Source organism: Anarhichas minor, unplaced genomic scaffold (genome assembly GCF_050575085.1).
Source record: "Anarhichas minor isolate MPS153535 unplaced genomic scaffold, ASM5057508v1 ptg000027l, whole genome shotgun sequence".
NCBI lineage: Eukaryota > Metazoa > Chordata > Actinopteri > Perciformes > Anarhichadidae > Anarhichas > Anarhichas minor.
The window spans coordinates 23,700,672-23,718,781 of NW_027466473.1; the positions used below are offsets into that span (position 1 = coordinate 23,700,672).

An 18,110-nucleotide genomic window follows, 5' to 3' on the forward strand; every position below is an offset into this window, starting at 1 on the left:
ATATAACTAAATATCCTCTGATTTCATGTTTTCATGTTCCATCTTTAACCCTTAATGTTTCTGAGTACATGTAATACTCCAGGCTGAACACACTGAGCCGTCCTCTTTCTTTAACGGTTTTTACGTCTCCATGCGTCCACTGGTTACCTCGTGTTTAACGTCACATTGCAATGACTTGTGGGTAATTCCCTGAGGCAAAGTCTGCATCTAATGCTGACTTACAGAACGGGTTCATGAAGGACTCAAAGTGTCTGAGAGACTCAAACCCTGGATGGTCTAACAGCGGGAGTCCTAAACCCTCAGGGACTCTACGGGAGCCTCAAAGTCTGTGAGTCCGTGAGGGTGGAGGTTGGGATCGGGCCTCTGCTCATCTACAGGTCCAGGCAGATTGGTTCCGCCCTGTTTCTTTTCTGAATACTCAGATTGTCAGTATATCAATCACTTTACTAACTGCTTTACATGTTATTTTATTTACTAATAGTATTTCTCAGTCCTTTATATTGCTTCTCTTTACATAAAAGAAAGATCCTGTTTGACTTGACACTGTGTTTTATCTCTCTGTCTCTCTCTCTCTCTCTCTCTCTCTCTCTGTCTCTCTCTCTTCTATCATCTCTCCAGACTCTGTCAGGCTGGTGAATGGGACGAGTCTGTGCTCAGGCAGACTGGAGGTGAAGTCTGACCAGTCTAACCAGTCTAACCAGTGGGGGTCCTCAGTGTGTGAAGATGACTTTGACCAGCAGGATGCAGAGGTGGTCTGTAGGGAGCTTGGCTGTGGGGCTCCTTCAGTCCTCCAGGGGGCGCTCTATGGAGAAGTGGAGGCTCCAATGTGGACCAAAGAGTTCCAGTGTGGAGGCCGTGAGTCTGCTCTCCTGGACTGTAGAAGCTCAGGCTCAGATAGAAACACCTGCTCACCTAGCAAAGCTGTTGGACTCACCTGCTCAGGTAGAAGAGGAGCTGCAGCTTTGATCTGGTTCATCTCTGTTCTACTGAAACTCACTTTGTTCTTTACTGACGACTCTCTTGTTTCTGTTCAGAACCTGTCAGGTTGGTGGGAGGAGCCAGTCGCTGTGCAGGAACACTGGAGGTGAAACGAGGAGACTGGAGACCAGTATATTACTCTGGCTGGACCCTGAAGACAGCAGCTGTTGTCTGTAGAGATCTGGACTGTGGCTCTGTTGTTTCTAACAGATGGAGAGAGGATTCCTCAGGGAGATCTATGTGGTGGATCGACTCTGACTGTGTTCACTCTGGATCTGCTCTGAGAGAGTGTTTAACATCAGGTTCCTCTTCCTCCATCGTGGATCTCACCTGCTCAGGTAAGCCCATCAGTGACATCATCTATGACATCATCTCTGACAGCAGTGTTTCCAGCATGTTCCTTCCTCTGTCACAGTGACAGTCAGTGGGTTTCTATTGGACTGAACTGTGAAGTTATCCAGGACAACGACATCCTGAAGTGTAGAGAGGTGGGCTGGTTTCTGGAAGCTTCAAACCTCCAGAGACTGCTGAGCTCCACCTGGAGGACACACACACACACACACACACACACACACACATACACATACACATACACACACACACACACACACACACACACACACACACACACACACACATATACATATACACACACACACACACACATACATACACACGCACACACACACACACACACACACACACACACATATACATATACACACACACACACACACACACACACACACACATATACATACACACACACACACACACACACACACACACACACACACATATACATATACACACACACACACACACACACACACACACACATATACATATACACACACACACACACACACACATATACATATACACACACACACACACACACACACACACACACACACACACACACATATACATACACACACACACACACACATACATACACACGCACACACACACACACACACACACACACACACACAGAACATGAAGACAATGGAGTGAGGTCGTATTGTTGCGATCTAATAGAAAAGTTTCAGAATAAATAAATGATTCTTCGTGAATAATAATAATTAAAGTGATTCATTATTGACTGCATGAACTGTACCAGCCTCCATGTTACAATAACAACACATCAACAGTTTCCTCTTAGTTTATTAAACGTGATGATGTTTCCTCAACGAACACATTCAAGTTAAAATCCAACATTTAATCAAATCATAAGTCATTGATTATATTTGTTGTACATTAATATTCATGCAGTCAATGTATATCCATAATGATCTCTGTGTGCAGTGTTGATAGTGGTGGAGGTGGAGTCCTCCATAGATTCAGACTCATGACTAACAGACAGGAAACGATGCAGCATGTGATCAGTGAGGCAGTTTGTAGTCTGATACCAGCCTCACTGTTTCCTGTTCACTCTCCTACAGACGGACCAGAGCAGCATTAAGCTACTGCTAATGCTGACTCAGCATTTACTGCTGCTCCACAATAACACACCTCAACAAGACAATCACTATGGGGCTTTTATTGTGAAGGACTCACAGGAAACACAATGTATTCATCACTGAGTACTGAGAGACCGTCATGACTCGCTGCCTCTGATTGGCTGAACCATTTAAACCCTTTTTGCTGCCTGATAATAATCAATATAACATGTTGTTATTATGTCTTCTTAACTTTGGACTTTTCTGTTTTTAGCCCCTCCCCTCAGGATGCTCTGCCTTCTGAGGGAAGCTCTTGTTAATAAGCATTTCAATTTAAGAAATAATAAATGTCTTGTTTGTCGTACTGTCACAAAGAAATATGACCCTTTAATCTCCTCTTCTGTGATTGGCTGAAACAGATGGAGACGTCTAAACACAGTCTTGTTTTTTAATGCAGGTTCAACTGTCTGAATGTAAATGTAACAACATCACAATAAGGTTTTGGTGAAAACTGCAAATACATTTATATTATATTCACTTAAAACAACAAATATGTGTCTATTTCTCCAGGACTCCAGGCTGAAGGAAATCACACATCAACAGGTGAATAGAGAAAGAAAAGAGAAACAAAGAACCAGTGAAGCAGAACCAGCAGTCAAGTGTTAGTTTATATTTATTAATTAAATTAATGTCTTTACTGACGACTCTCTTGTTTCTGTTCAGAAGCTGTCAGGTTGGTGGGAGGAGTCAGTCGCTGTGCAGGAACACTGGAGGTGAAACATGAAGCAGACTGGAGACCAGTAGTTTACTATGGCTGGACCCTGAAGACAGCAGCTGTTGCCTGTAGAGATCTGGACTGTGGCTCTGCTGTTTCTATCAGACGGAGAGAGGAGTCCTCAATGAGATCTGTGTGGATGATCAACTCTCACTGTGTTCACTCTGGATCTGCTCTGAAGGATTGTGTATCATCAGTTTCCTCTTCCTCCATCGTGGATCTCACCTGCTCAGGTAAGCCCATCAGTGACATCATCAGTGACATCATCTCTGACAGCAGTGTATCAGGTGGACACACACACACACATGCAGCAGCTAGAATGGCAGCAGACTTGTCTGATGAGCTGCTGCCTCAGTAAACCAGGTGCTGAATGCACCAAGATATCTTTATATATGGAACCTCCATGTCTGCTGCTCCAGGACTCCTCTGGGCCGACCACCAACCAGCCTGAAAGGACTCCTCCTTCAGCTCCACAGCTTTCTTATTCACTGGTTTCCACCTGCAGCTTCTTTGGTTTCCACCATAACAGGCACCAATGACCTACTGGACACAACTTAGAGCAGCTCAGCTCAGCCGGGGGCTCGTCAGTACCTCCACACCGTCCTTCAGCCTGGACCCTCCTGAAGGAGAGAGTCCAGCCCCATCTCTTTGAGATGTTAGGGATCATTTTATCAACACATTTATATTCTGGGTCACAGATCTTCAAAGAATGTTATTTAGTGTCTGATGTCTTTCTCTCTCTCTCTCTCTCTCTCTCTCTCTCTCTCTCTCTCTCTCTCTCTCTTCTTCTATCATCTCTCCAGACTCTGTCAGGCTGGTGAATGGGACGAGTCTGTGCTCAGGCAGACTGGAGGTGAAGTCTGACCAGTCTAACCAGTGGGGGTCCTCAGTGTGTGAAGATGACTTTGACCAGCAGGATGCAGAGGTGGTCTGTAGGGAGCTTGGCTGTGGGGCTCCTTCAGTCCTCCAGGGGGCGCTCTATGGAGAAGTGGAGGCTCCAATGTGGACAAAAGAGTTCCAGTGTGGAGGCCGTGAGTCTGCTCTCCTGGACTGTAGAAGCTCAGGCTCAGATAGAAACACCTGCTCACCTGGCAAAGCTGTTGGACTCACCTGCTCAGGTAGAAGAGGAGCTGCAGCTTTGATCTGGTTCATCTCTGTTCTACTGAAACTCACTTTGTTCTTTACTGACGACTCTCTTGTTTCTGTTCAGAACCTGTCAGGTTGGTGGGAGGAGCCAGTCGCTGTGCAGGAACACTGGAGGTGAAACATGAAGCAGACTGGAGACCAGTAGATTACTTTGGCTGGACCCTGAAGACAGCAGCTGTTGTCTGTAGAGATCTGGACTGTGGCTCTGCTGTTTCTAACAGAGAGAGAGAGGATTCCTCAGGGAGATCTATGTGGAGGATCTACCCTCACTGTGTTCACTCTGGATCTGCTCTGAGAGAGTGTTTAACATCAGGTTCCTCTTCCTCCATCGTGGATCTCACCTGCTCAGGTAAGCCCATCAGTGACATCATCAGTGACATCATCTCTGACAGTAGTGTATCAGGTGGACACACACACACACATGCAGCAGCTAGAATGGCAGCAGACTTGTCTGATGAGCTGCTGCCTCAGTAAACCAGGTGCTGAATGCACCAAGATATCTTTATATATGGAACCTCCATGTCTGCTGCTCCAGGACTCCTCTGGGCCGACCACCAACCAGCCTGAAAGGACTCCTCCTTCAGCTCCACAGCTTTCTTATTCACTGGTTTCCACCTGCAGCTTCTTTGGTTTCCACCATAACAGGCACCAATGACTTACTGGACACAACTTAGAGCAGCTCAGCTCAGCCGGGGGCTCGTCAGTACCTCCACACCGTCCTTCACCCTGGACCCTCCTGAAGGAGAGAGTCCAGCCCCATCTCTTTGAGATGTTAGGGATCATTTTATCAACACATTTATATTCTGGGTCACAGATCTTCAAAGAATGTTATTTAGTGTCTGATGTCTTTTCTCTCTCTCTCTCTCTCTCTGTCTCTCTCTCTTCTATCATCTCTCCAGACTCTGTCAGGCTGGTGAATGGGACGAGTCTGTGCTCAGGCAGACTGGAGGTGAAGTCTAACCAGTCTGACCAGTCTAACCAGTGGGGGTCCTCAGTGTGTGAAGATGACTTTGACCAGCAGGATGCAGAGGTGGTCTGTAGGGAGCTTGGCTGTGGGGCTCCTTCGGTCCTCCAGGGGGCGCTCTATGGAGAAGTGGAGGCTCCAATGTGGACCAAAGAGTTCCAGTGTGGAGGCCGTGAGTCTGCTCTCCTGGACTGTAGAAGCTCAGGCTCAGATAGAAACACCTGCTCACCTGGCAAAGCTGTTGGACTCACCTGCTCAGGTAGAAGAGGAGCTGCAGCTTTGATCTGGTTCATCTCTGTTCTACTGAAACTCACTTTGTTCTTTACTGACGACTCTCTTGTTTGTGTTCAGAACCTGTCAGGTTGGTGGGAGGACCCAGTCGCTGTGCAGGAACACTGGAGGTGAAACATGAAGGAGACTGGAGACCAGCAGTTTACTATGACTGGACCCTGAAGACAGCAGCTGCAGCTGTTGCCTGTAGAGAGCTGGACTGTGGCTCTGCTGTTTCTAACAGACAGAGAGAGGATTCCTCAGGGAGATCTATGTGGTGGATCGACTCTGACTGTGTTCACTCTGGATCTGCTCTGAGAGAGTGTTTAACATCAGCTTCCTCTTCCTCCATCATGGATCTCATCTGCTCAGGTAAGCCCATCAGTGACATCATCTATGACATCATCTCTGACAGTAATGTCTACAGCATGTTCCTTCCTCTGTCACAGTGACAGTCAGTGGGTTTCTATTGGACTGAACTGTAAAGTTAACCAGGACAACGACATCCTGAAGTGTAGAGAGGTGGGCTGGTTTCTGGAAGCTTCAAACCTCCAGAGACTGCTGAGCTCCACCTGGAGGACACACCTGTCTGTCTGTCTGACCTGTGACATCACGTCCTTATTCAGGGTCCATCTTGTTCAACGGAGGGTAAACATGAACTTTCATCATCTCTCTGTGGTTACAGACCTGCTGCTTCAGCCAATCATCACTGTGTCCTCCTCAATGTACGGGGTCTCCGAGGCCCAGCAGCAGGGGGCTCCGGTGCTCAGGCGCTCCACCTTCACCATCAGCTGCTCCATCCAGCCACAGTACCCAGGAGGCTCCTTCCAGCTCACCTTCACCTCCTCCAACTCAGCACACAACTACACCCAGCCGGCTGTCAATCACTCTGCCCACTTCCTGTTTCCTGCTGCAGAGCCCGCCCACCAAGGAAGCTACAGCTGTGTTTATCACCTCCATGTTTTTAATCATAACTTCTCCTCTGAGAGCCGTCTGCTCTCCATCACTGTCTTAGGTAAGCTGACTGTTCACATGCAGGTTTGAAGATGATTGGTCCAAACTGACTGAAGATGATCAGCTGACCACAGAGTCCATGTTGTTGTTTCTGGAATGACTCTGACTCCTGTCATTGTGTGACACATGTCATATAGCAACCAAACCTCAACACAGTCTATAAACAGCTAACAACCTACTGGAGGACAGAGCAGGTTTGGGTACCAGGATGACTCTGGTTCTCTGAGAACTGAAGCAGCTTCTGACGTGACCAATCACAAAGCTCCACTGTCACCACATCAGTCATAACACCTCTTAGCCCCCAACTCTCCATTTTCAAGTGTAGTTCCTCCACCAATCAGAAGCAAGAAGGGCGGTGTGCTCCGATACCTCACTCAGAGAACCAGGGTCATCCTGGACACCAAACACTGAGACAGTCGTTAACGTGTTGATGTGTGTCAGTGATTGTAGATTTCAGGGTCAGTGGGAGCTGTTGGACTCATGATGTCGTGTGATGTGATGACTGTCCATGTGTTTGTTCAGATCCAACTCCTCTGATCATCAAAGCCATCGTCCTGCCGCTGGCTCTGCTGTTGCTGAACGTTGCCCTTTACTTCTACTGTAAGGTACGGACACACGTCTGCTGTTTAGACCAGCCATGAGATGAAGCTCTCGCTCTGTGTTTAGTGAACTGAAGACAGGACTGTGCTGTCATGTCTCTGCAGGCCAACAGGGGGCAGATGCCGTGGAGACAGAAGAACACTGAGCTGGATCAGTATAAGCTGGGTGTTCCTGCAGCTGAAGAAGAAGAAGAAGAAGAAGAAGAAGGAGCTCAGGGAGCAGAGTAGCTCCTCCAAGCAGCTCATCTCACATCCAGATGGTTTCTACCACACAACCACCACCAGCTCCCTTTGAGACGCATGTTCCCTTAAACCAGAAGGCTGAATATGATCTCACATTATTGTAGCCTGTCTGTCTTACTCTCAACAATGTGTGAAAAGCTATTCACTCGCGACTCAGCCTGAAAACACAGATGCTTCCACGCTGAGAGCCGAGTAAGAAGAGAGTGAATACCTTTCCAGCACTTCCTCTTACAGTTTGAAATCCCCCCCCTTTTGGCCATCTTAATTCCTATTGGCTAATTTCGGTTGCCTCCTCCTGGCGTCAGGCTTCCGAAAACCCTCGCGCGGGCACAACCTGCAAATGTCTGTCTAGAAGTCTGACTTTCCCTTGGCTATTCTTCACAGTTTAATACATTCAATGACTGTATTTTATGGCTTAACACTTCTTTGGTAAACATTCTATATAACGATTAGGATTTGCAACTTTTGGCAAAAACCTTCACAAGTTTCACAAACAAATATAAAGGTGCTACAAATTCTACTAAGATACACTTCTAACTACAAATTCTAAAACACTTCTAATTATGAATCTTCTAATTATGTATTCCAACATACTTCTAATTATGATTTCTTAATTATGAATCATTAAACACTTCTATTATAATTTCTTAAAACACACTTCTAAACCCCAAATTTCCTACAAGACGCATGTTCCCTTAAACCAGAAGGCTGAATATGATCTCACATTATTGTAGCCTGTCTGTCTTACTCTCAACAATGTGTTGGTCTCTCCACACCTTCTGACTTCCTGTCTGTGGCTCTCAGCTCCAAGCCCATTGGTTCCTGCTGAAGACGTGAATCTTTAAAAACACCTCACAGATATAACGTTTCATTTAAAGTAGACTTGAGAGCAGGTTTACCAGAGTCCAAGCAGACACCAGACTATCAGGAACAATGTTAGTGTGAGATATTAGAATAAACATGAACCATTGACTTCTATCTTCTACATTCTGCACAACGATACTCAATGTTCACAATCTGTTGCTGTTTGTCCTTTAAAACATAGAATGAGCTTCATGACTTCACTTTAGCCTCCTTGTGGTTCACGTGACTCTTTATTGTCGTGAGCAACATTTATCTAAAAGATAATCAGAACAATACAAATATGAACAACGTCCCGCTGGGATCAGCCCCTAAAAACTCATTTATTTCAGATTCAGAAGTTTTTCCTATTTTGCTCGTTGTTGTTCTTAATCATTGTAGTTCATTGTGTAATGAAGGATTTTTGATATTTCATAAGAATGCTATAATTAAGGATTTAGCTTGTTTTTCATAATTAGAGGGTTTTACTTCAATCATTTGCATTTTGCTTAGTTTTGTAATTAAGGATTCAGCTTGTTAGATGGGTTGGAGTGTTTGGGAAATTGTGGATTCCTTCTAGACGGCCTGGCTGGTTATTAGGTGCTGGAGGCACCGTATTGCTGCTCAGCAGAACAATGAATCAAAAATACAGAAACACAAAAATGTAACTTAGAGAGGCATAGGGCTCTGTACCTCTCGTAAGATGGAGCGGCTGCACGGACGTGCGGTTACGACACACACACACACACACACACACACACACACTTGTAGGGCTTTCCAGGTTATCAAGTGGTTCGGTACGTAGGTACTTTCCGAGTGACTGATCAGGATGGTGTGCTTCATGGATTATGTTTGACTTTCTCATAGGCGCCGGCTGACGTCTGCAGTAACCCTGGCCGAGCGCGGTGGCGCATTCATACACACACACGTTTCATTTTGAACTTTTTATTTTCTACCTTTTAGGCTTCTGTTAAGGTCACCTTTGGCCTTTTGACGTTCACCTCGTAAAAGGTAGTGGACCGCGTCCGCATTCCTTGCCCCTTACGGACAAGGGTTCCTTAAGGACCTGGGCGCAAGTTATGCAAAAGAGTACGTATATATGAGAATACTCTGTTATTAATCTTATGCTGGGCCAAAACGCTGTATTATGTTGTGTATCTTTCGTTGTTGATGTATTATCATGTATCCCTGTAACCTGTTGAACCCATGCGATGAGGAACACATGTCTGAGTATTCTTAAACCAGTGAGCACGGTGTGACCTACGTCCTGAGGACCAGTAGAGGTCGTTGTGTTAGATAACGATCCATCAATGAATGTCTACATTTAAGGGGGGTTACCATGCGCATGTCATGCCTCAGGAGGAAGGCACCAGGGGGGTTGAAACCTTCCCCCGGTGTTTCTAGAGTATAAATACTCCCGGTTTTAGACAATCGGGGTAGAAGTAGAGGTAGCAGTAGTTGGGGCAGTAAGTCCACCAGGACATAACACAAATATGAACAACGTCCCACTGGGATCAGCCCCTAAAAACTCATTTATTTCAGATTCAGAAGTTTTTACTATTTTGCTCATTGTTGTTCTTAATCATTGTAGTTCATTGTGTAATGAAGGATTTTTGATATTTCATAAGAATGCTATAATTAAGGATTTTATTATTATTGTTGTTGTACTTCATTAATGTTGCAATCAAGGTATTTACATGTTTTCATAGTTCAGGATTTTGCTCATTTCATAAGAATTTAACAATTTTTTGTTCGTAAATTTACTTAATTTTAAGGAATTAAAAAAAGAAATGTAACAAAGTATTTTGCTTAAATCATGAGCCTTTCACTTGATTTTGTAATTAACGAAATTTACTTTTTCATTCAGATTTTACTTATTTTGTACTTCATGAATTTACAATATTATGTAATTAAAGATTTTGCTTATTTTTACAACTAAAGATTATTCTAATTAATAATTGTGTTTTGCTTATTTCATAAGAACTTTGCTTATTCCTGTTTTTAAGTATTTTGATTACTTTTGTGCTAAATATCCGAACTAATCAAACAATGTGAATAAAATAAGAATACACACGTAGAACTAAACGCACATACTTGTACTGCACAGATACATGTAGTACTAGTACTACTTTAACAAAGTACTTGAAGGGTTGTTGAACTCGGGTCCAGTCGGATCATTTCTGGACGTGGAACGGACGACTGTAACTGTAACAGAGTAATATGTATTTCATTTTTGTTGTATTTTTCACTATTTTTAATGTAATTTCCTATTTTTGAAGAGAGTAAAACAAAGAGGTAAAAACGAGGTCTCTTTTAGTGAGTAACAGCGCCGCCAAAATCCTGTTTGTGGCCACAATATGTATTACACCCGTAGTGCTGAGAACTACCATAGAGAATGAATGGAGAACGTTTAGAGAGTTAAGCTCTGCTGCTGAAACCGTGAGACGTTCATGACCGCATACTTCACCAACTGGTTCATTCTATTACATTTTTAATTACATTTATTTTATATAGACCAAAATCACAAATTTGAGGTTTAATTACAGCTACTTTGTCATATTGAGACATGATATTGAATTAAATACAGATGGAATTGCTTCTTTAAATTTAGCTACAGCACCATCAGATAGACATCTAGTGTAGAAACTGTTGCCTAATGTTGTACACTCCGGTAGTAGAAATGTAAAAGTTATTAGATAATGGTCCGATTAAAGAGGGTTCTGTGGAAGGACTATTAAATGTTCTATTTTAATTCATGTACACTCTGACAGAAGCCAATCTACTAATGAGATAAACGCAGCACTAAGGCATCAGTATCAACATCCACATGAATATTAAAGTCCCCTACAATCATGACTTCATCTGTTTAAGGACCAGACTTGATAAGAACTCTGACCTGGGGCCCGGTACACTGTAACTAATAGAACTGGCTTTAAGAGTCCACATTTAATCCTCCTGTTTTGTTGGTGGTGTTAACTTGTATGAGGTTATGTTGTTGAACTCCTCTTCTGTCTACTTCTCATTTCATTCACTTACAGACATTGTTTAACGACAGTAGCTGAAGTAAAACACATCTATCAGAAATAAGAAGACGACACTGACAGCATTCATCTGACAGGAACAGCTCAGCCTGTCATGGAAACAGTATAATCTGCAATCAGTCAGCAGCTTCTTGTGAAATCAGATAGAATCAGTTTCACACAACCGCAGTTCAGAAGCTGTGGTGAAGAACACGAGTCCTCCTCTTCATCTGAGTAACAGCAGCTCAGAGTTACACTCACGCTGCCTCAGCAGAGAAATACTACCAAAGTGATGTACGAACACATGTTCCCTGTTCAACCTAAAGACTGTTGTTAGTGACTTTGGTCATGTTATGTACAGTACACAGATTTAGAGAGTACAGCTTTGTGTTGTAAACAGTAACAACACTAGTACATCAAATGTCTTCCTAACTGTGACCTTTCTGCTAAAATGGAGCTGCATTTTACCATTATTATGTTTATCATCAACAACATGATCTCATCATCTTATTTGAAGTAGAATTGTTGCTTCCTGGATTCATATTTGTCCTCTGCAGTGATGTTGCCTCCTGACTCATTATTTACTTTATTAACAAACAATATTTCATGTAAATGTTCAATTATGTCAATAATAATATCATAAAACATAAACATGAGTAAGTGCTGTCACACTGTACATAGAACATATTTGGTCTGCGATGGTAATGGTGTGAGCTCCTCTCCATGCAGGAGATCCTTCCTCAGCTGCTTCTCTTGAGGACATGAGGGTCGTCATCCCGTCCTGTTGTGGTCTTCAGGCTGCTCCTGGACTGAAGCGGGACACGTGGCGCCAACACTTCCTCCTCTGAGGGTCTCTCACTGGGACCACAGGTCCTCGTCTTCAACTCCTCAACAGATGGAGTCGGGTCCTCAAACGCCTCCTCAAGTACGAGCCTCATCACTTCATCCACGTACTCTGAATATGAAGACATTATTTAAATGATAGTTTTCTTGTTCTAAATTAAATACGCTTCCTTCCTTATTTATGTTGAAACTTTGTCATTTGTACTTGTTAAAATCCCACCTTCATTGTATTATGTTTATTATAAAATAGTTTTACACTTCCTGTATGTAGGCTCTGTTTTAACTGGCTTTATATGCATTTAATGTTCTTTGACTTGGGGAACACGACCGTGTAGACAGATGTTCCTGCAGATGTTACTTGTTCACGGTCCTCATTTTCATTACAATGCTCGACTGTAAGGCTCAGCCTACATTAACAGAATCATGGTAACACTTCTCTAATTCAGTCACTTTGTTATAAGAGGTTACAGAATCTATTATAAAGTATTTATTACCTGATCAACGTTCCATGAATGTGAAAACCACGTTCCTGTGTTCAGAGCACAGGATGAAGATGTGGAAGTCCTCCAGAGATGATGTCTGGTGGAGGTGACTCAGCTTCTCCACGTCTTTCACTCATCTCTTGTTCACCACCATTTTCTCCTCTTTTTGGGGTGAAACTGACCTTTGAGCAACATCACAAAGAACTGTGTAAAGTAGCAGCTGTGACATCATACATCAGCTTCTGTGAAGACAGCAGTGTCCCATCATGCACCAGGGTGAGTAACATCAACAACAAACTGGTTCACAGCTAAACTCAGACAGCTCAGGTTTCTAAAGGAAGAGACATTGAGGAGTGGAGACCAGGACCGGTTCAAAGACTGAGAATACAGCAGGAGGTGAGAGATGCTGAACCATGATATCCTGAGAAATCCTCTGCAAACACTGCTGGTAGTACTCACAGTATTAGTACTTTAACTGTAACAGAGTACTTCTACACTGTGGTATTAGTACTTTTACTGCAGTAAAAGATGTGAGTACTTCTTCCATCTCTCTCAGGAGAAACTTGATAAAGAGCAACAACAGAGTCGGTTTGAATCAGGAGTTCACTAAATCACCAGAAGTAATAAATCACCAGAAACTATTCAGTGAAGGAGAAACAAACTGACGACACATGATGTAAGATCACCAGAGCAACACACAGGAAGGTGCTGGATGTGCTCACAGAGATATTGATCTGTTGATTGACAGTCAGACGGACCAATGGGTTCAGAGCTGAACACATCCTGCAGCTTCATGAAGGACTCATTATAACAAAATGACTACAAAGAGACATAATGCAACTACAGAGAGACTCAAACAACCATACACACATACACACATATACACACATACACATACACACACACACATACACACATACACACACACGTCAACACTCGTATGTTTGTCTGTTCGTCTGATGCAGCTTGTAGTGTGTAATGTTAGATTGTGCTGCTTCGCTCTCCATCTCACTGCCTCTCTACTCACCTGACTCTAGACTACAGACACACTCGTTAGGACAAACACACAATCATGACTACAGACACACCCGTTAAGACAAACACACAATCATGACTACAGACACTACAGACACACTCGTTAAGACCAACACACAATTATGACTACAGACACACTCGTTAGGACAAACACACAATCATGACTGCAGACACACTCATTAAGACAAACACACAATCATGACTACAGACACTACAGACACACTCGTTAAGACCAACACACAATCATGACTACAGACACACTCGTTAGGACAAACACACAATCATGACTACAGACAAACTCGTTTGGACAAACACACAATCATGACTACAGACACACTCGTTAAGACAAACACACAATCATGACTACAGACACATTCGTTAGGACAAACACACAATTATGACTACAGACACACTCGTTAGGACAAACACACAATCATGACTGCAGACACACTCGTTAAGACAAACACACAATCATGACTACAGACACTACAGACACACTCGTTAAGACCAACACACAATCATGACTACAGACACACTCGTTAGGACGAACACACAATCATGACTACAGACACACTCGTTAAGACAAACACACAATCATGACTACAGACACACTCGTTAGGACAAACACACAATCATGACTACAGACACACTCGTTAAGACAAACACACAATCATGACTACAGACACACTCGTTAGGACAATCACACAATCATGACTCCTCAATGGTAAGAAGAGACCAACACAGGACCTGTGTTTGAATAACACACATGCAGATGAATCTGGTGCAGTAGTTGGTGTGTCAGCTTTGTTGTGTGTTTGAGTCCAGTCGTGTCTCCTGTGGGAGAGATATTAAACATCAGCAGGATGTTATAAGAGGAAAGCCATCAGTCTTCTTATGGTGCTGAAAAAATAAGTCCTTTTTCAGTGACAGTTCGTTGAGTTAAACATATCTGAGAAAGTGTTTCTCACAAAAATAAATGTCTTTGCGAGTTTTGTTCTGCTGACTTCATTACGTTGAACAGAAGTGAAGTGTGAATCTCATTTAGAGCATGTCAAACATTTACCCGTCATGTCTCAATGCGACCACCAGATGGAGCTACAACCCCACAGAAAACTCTTCTTTCAGCCACTGGAGCTGATGAATTCAGCAGGAATGTGGAGCAGCACCAAACTGATCTTAACCTCCACATGGACGCTCACCTGGAGATGAGGCGCTCAGGGTTCACCTGAAAGATGAACGTACACGTCAGCAGGTCATTTATCTCCTCCACTGACTGAAACATGAAGCAATGAGCTCATAATATGAGACTAAAAGACTCCACTCATGTCTTCACTATAACTATTTTAAACCGTGTGTGTGTGTGTGTGTGTGTGTGTGTGTGTGTGTGTGTGTGTGTGTGTGTGAGTGTGTGTGTGTGTTGCCGTGAAAATATCTCCCACACTCTCTCTGCTCCCTGAACACAACACTGTGGGAAGAGGAGGACGTTTGTGTGTTTCCAGTCTCCATCTTTAGATACTGAGACAACTCGCAGGCTTCCTCGTGGACTGAAGAACTGTGAAGAATTTATTGATTTTACCTCCAAATCAGTCCTGAAAAAGAACCCAAAACACATGAGAGGCAATGATTGTGAAGGTTTTTCTCTTATTAAAAACAAACTAGGCCTATATTTAAAAAAAAAAGGATTTCAGAAATCCGTGTCCGTCGTGACGATCTGGTCTCTCTGTCGTCCTTTAGCATCTATTTGTAGTCCTTTTACATTTCTATGTAGTTTTTTAGAAACTCCTTGTGATCATGTTTCTCTTTGTAGTCACTTTGCCTCCCTGTGATTGTTTTGTATCTACTTTAGTCATTCTGTGTCTCTTTATAGAAATATTGTTTCTTTTTGTTGCTATTTTGCATCTATTTCTATTTGTTTTGTGGTCGTTTTGCATTGAATAAAAGCGGAGCGCTCAGAAAATTCACTCTCCTCATCAGGAACGATTGAAAGAATACGGTGAACGCTTTATAGACACAGGCGCTAAGAATGTTTATTCCCCCCGAATAACACGCTTATTCAGTCATGAATATTACATTTGATTGATATTAATCTGAAAGTTATAGTTCAGCTATTTTATTCAAGTTATTATACGATGTACGAACCAACAGTCGATATAATAAAACTCTTTTTGGTTACTTGGGTTATGTGGTGGTGAATGTTCAGATGTAGCGATACCTTAAATAATGTGCTGTGATTCGTAGATATCCCCCCAGAAAATCAATTCATATGTTATTCATCGTAATCATGAACGAGGAAGAACGAGACAAAACAAGAGGAGGTGGATGGGTCAAACAAACAGAGGTCTTTCAGCCAGTTGACTAAAGTTCGTTCTCCAAAGTGAAATAGTTATTTGAACCCAAACGACGATCTTTTTCCAAACATAACCAAGAATTTCACAATAAACCCAACTAAGTAGTTTTGTTGCCTAAAACAAACAGATTTTCTTGGGAAGACGTAAGTTTATTTTGATGGAGAACGTGTGTGAAAAGCAGACATTGACTTGTGTTACTGGAGGGGTAACGTTTTGTAAGACATCATACGAACCGTTGTATGAGGATACGCTGGTATCTTAACAAACAATCTATTTGCAGCCCACATCATTACTCTAGAAATGTGTTCATGGCCACTTTGATGAACGTAAGTCCAATAATCTCACTTTTTGCTCTGTTTTTGGTCTCCACCACCTCCCGAGGGACATATCTGTCTCTTTGGCTGATAAATGTTCCACTTTGTTCCCCAGCTAGCCTCTAACTGAGTGTGTCTTCTGTGTTGTTGCTCAGCAGGTAGAGTTCTCATTGTTTTTCTATTTAAAACGGATCTAACAGAGAAACATGACTTTGGTGCGGCCGACGAGCTGAAACATGTGTTTTAGAATAAATGTGGGCGATGAAATGATCTCTCAGGTTTTTATTCAGACAAGCGGTGTGTTTGTGTGTGCGTTTGCACTGTGACCTTTCCTTCCTGTGGAGGCAGTGGGCAGTCCGTCACCCAGCTGTCAGGGCCTCCGTCCAGCGTTTTCCAGCTCAGACTGTGGGAAAGTTTGAACCCCGGTTTGTCCCACAAGGCTCGCTAATATCCAACAACTGACCCCCCTTTCTCATCCTGCTTCCTGGACCAAACAGCTAAATATAATACACCCAGAGCCGTGCCCTGTGACACAATATGGAGGCAAAATGAAGGATGTTCTTTCTGGGATTTTACCTCCAAGTCGCTTGTTCTCGGATCAGTTCTTTCAACATTGATTGCATTTTAGTCAAAGATACTTAAATCAAAGATTTGCCTATTTATAGCAAAATGGTTTTACACTTCTTGTGACAGAAATGGCTCTGTTCACTGCGGGGAGCTCTCAAAGAGTCTGACCAGCAATAAAGATTCTCCATTTGAATGAATCCCTATCGGCTAAAATAAGGAAAATTAAACAAAATCTGATCCTTCTGTTTTTTTGTCCACTTTAGCCAGCTAGCGTTGCAGCGCGTTGCTCTCCTTAAAGGTGCTAAACGGGAAATCCTGAGTATATTTATTGCTTCCATCTGCTCTCAACATGGCAGGGCTAACAGTCTGAGGAGAAACCCGTCTGAAGTGAAGTCGAAGCTTCAAGTGTTAAAGCTGCATTCTCTCTAGTGTCCACCAGGGGGCGACTCCTCTGGTTGTATAGAAGTCTATGAGGAAATGACTCTACTTCTCTCTTGATTTATGACCTCAGTAAACATTGTCAACATATTATTTTCATATTTTAGTGCAGCGTTCTTAAAGTCTCCGGCACATTTAGTGATATTTCTGCGATATCTAATTTCCCAGTTTTAATGCTTTGTGGCTGTAAATAAACTGAGGCCCGGATGGATGAATGGCTGGTTGGTTTGTTGCATGGCTGGCTGAGTACACACAGCACTTAACCCCATCGCTGAATACCACACCACCACCACCACCACCTCCACCATCAGCAGCAGCAGCAGGCCATTACTGTTCAGGAAATATGCTGAATTATTCAATCACTTCCTCTCTGCATTCTCTCCAGGATGCACAGAGTCCATTGAAAAATCACAGAAAGGGTGTGTGTGTGTGTGTGTGTGTGTATCGATGACGTGATGAAGGGTTCGTGTGTGTGTGTGTGTGTGTGTGTGTGTGTGTGTGTGTGTGTGTGATGTAAAACTCCTGGTCATGACCTACATCAGGTTGTCTGCTCGTATACTCTAACAGTCTCATGACGTTAAGAGAAACCTTGATTTGAGTTCACTTCTGGTCTTCAAAAAACCAAACCAAGTTAGAAAATAATAGAAAATCCTGTTTTAAAGAATCATGTCTCCTATCATTTTGTCGCAGCATTTCTTCCATGCAGCCTTGGGTTTTCGGTTCGTCTCTGCACAATGCGCTTGAGACTGTGAATTATACAATCACGCAATGTATCCGAAACTTAGGAAA

The 18,110-nt window shown here is 43.0% G+C and overlaps 1 protein-coding gene and 2 long non-coding RNA genes across 3 annotated transcripts; all 3 read left to right on the forward strand.

Annotated features, from left to right (window-relative positions):
• Positions 1-821: 821 nt before the first annotated feature.
• On the forward strand, positions 822-4,155 carry LOC142960025 (uncharacterized). Its single transcript, XR_012956274.1, has 3 exons — positions 822-942; positions 1,035-1,316; positions 4,002-4,155. It is a non-coding gene; the product is annotated as an uncharacterized LOC142960025 (long non-coding RNA).
• A 57-nt stretch (positions 4,156-4,212) lies between these two features.
• LOC142960134 (uncharacterized) lies at positions 4,213-5,332 on the forward strand. Its single transcript, XR_012956285.1, has 3 exons — positions 4,213-4,316; positions 4,409-4,693; positions 5,244-5,332. It is a non-coding gene; the product is annotated as an uncharacterized LOC142960134 (long non-coding RNA).
• Positions 5,333-5,445: 113 nt separating this feature from the next.
• On the forward strand, positions 5,446-7,448 carry LOC142959802 (uncharacterized). Its single transcript, XM_076101269.1, has 5 exons — positions 5,446-5,567; positions 5,660-5,950; positions 6,264-6,593; positions 7,115-7,197; positions 7,297-7,448. The coding sequence occupies exons 1-5, from the start codon at positions 5,450-5,452 to the stop codon at positions 7,417-7,419; spliced, it is 945 nt and encodes a 314-aa protein (XP_075957384.1). The 5' UTR covers positions 5,446-5,449; the 3' UTR covers positions 7,420-7,448.
• Positions 7,449-18,110: the final 10,662 nt, after the last annotated feature.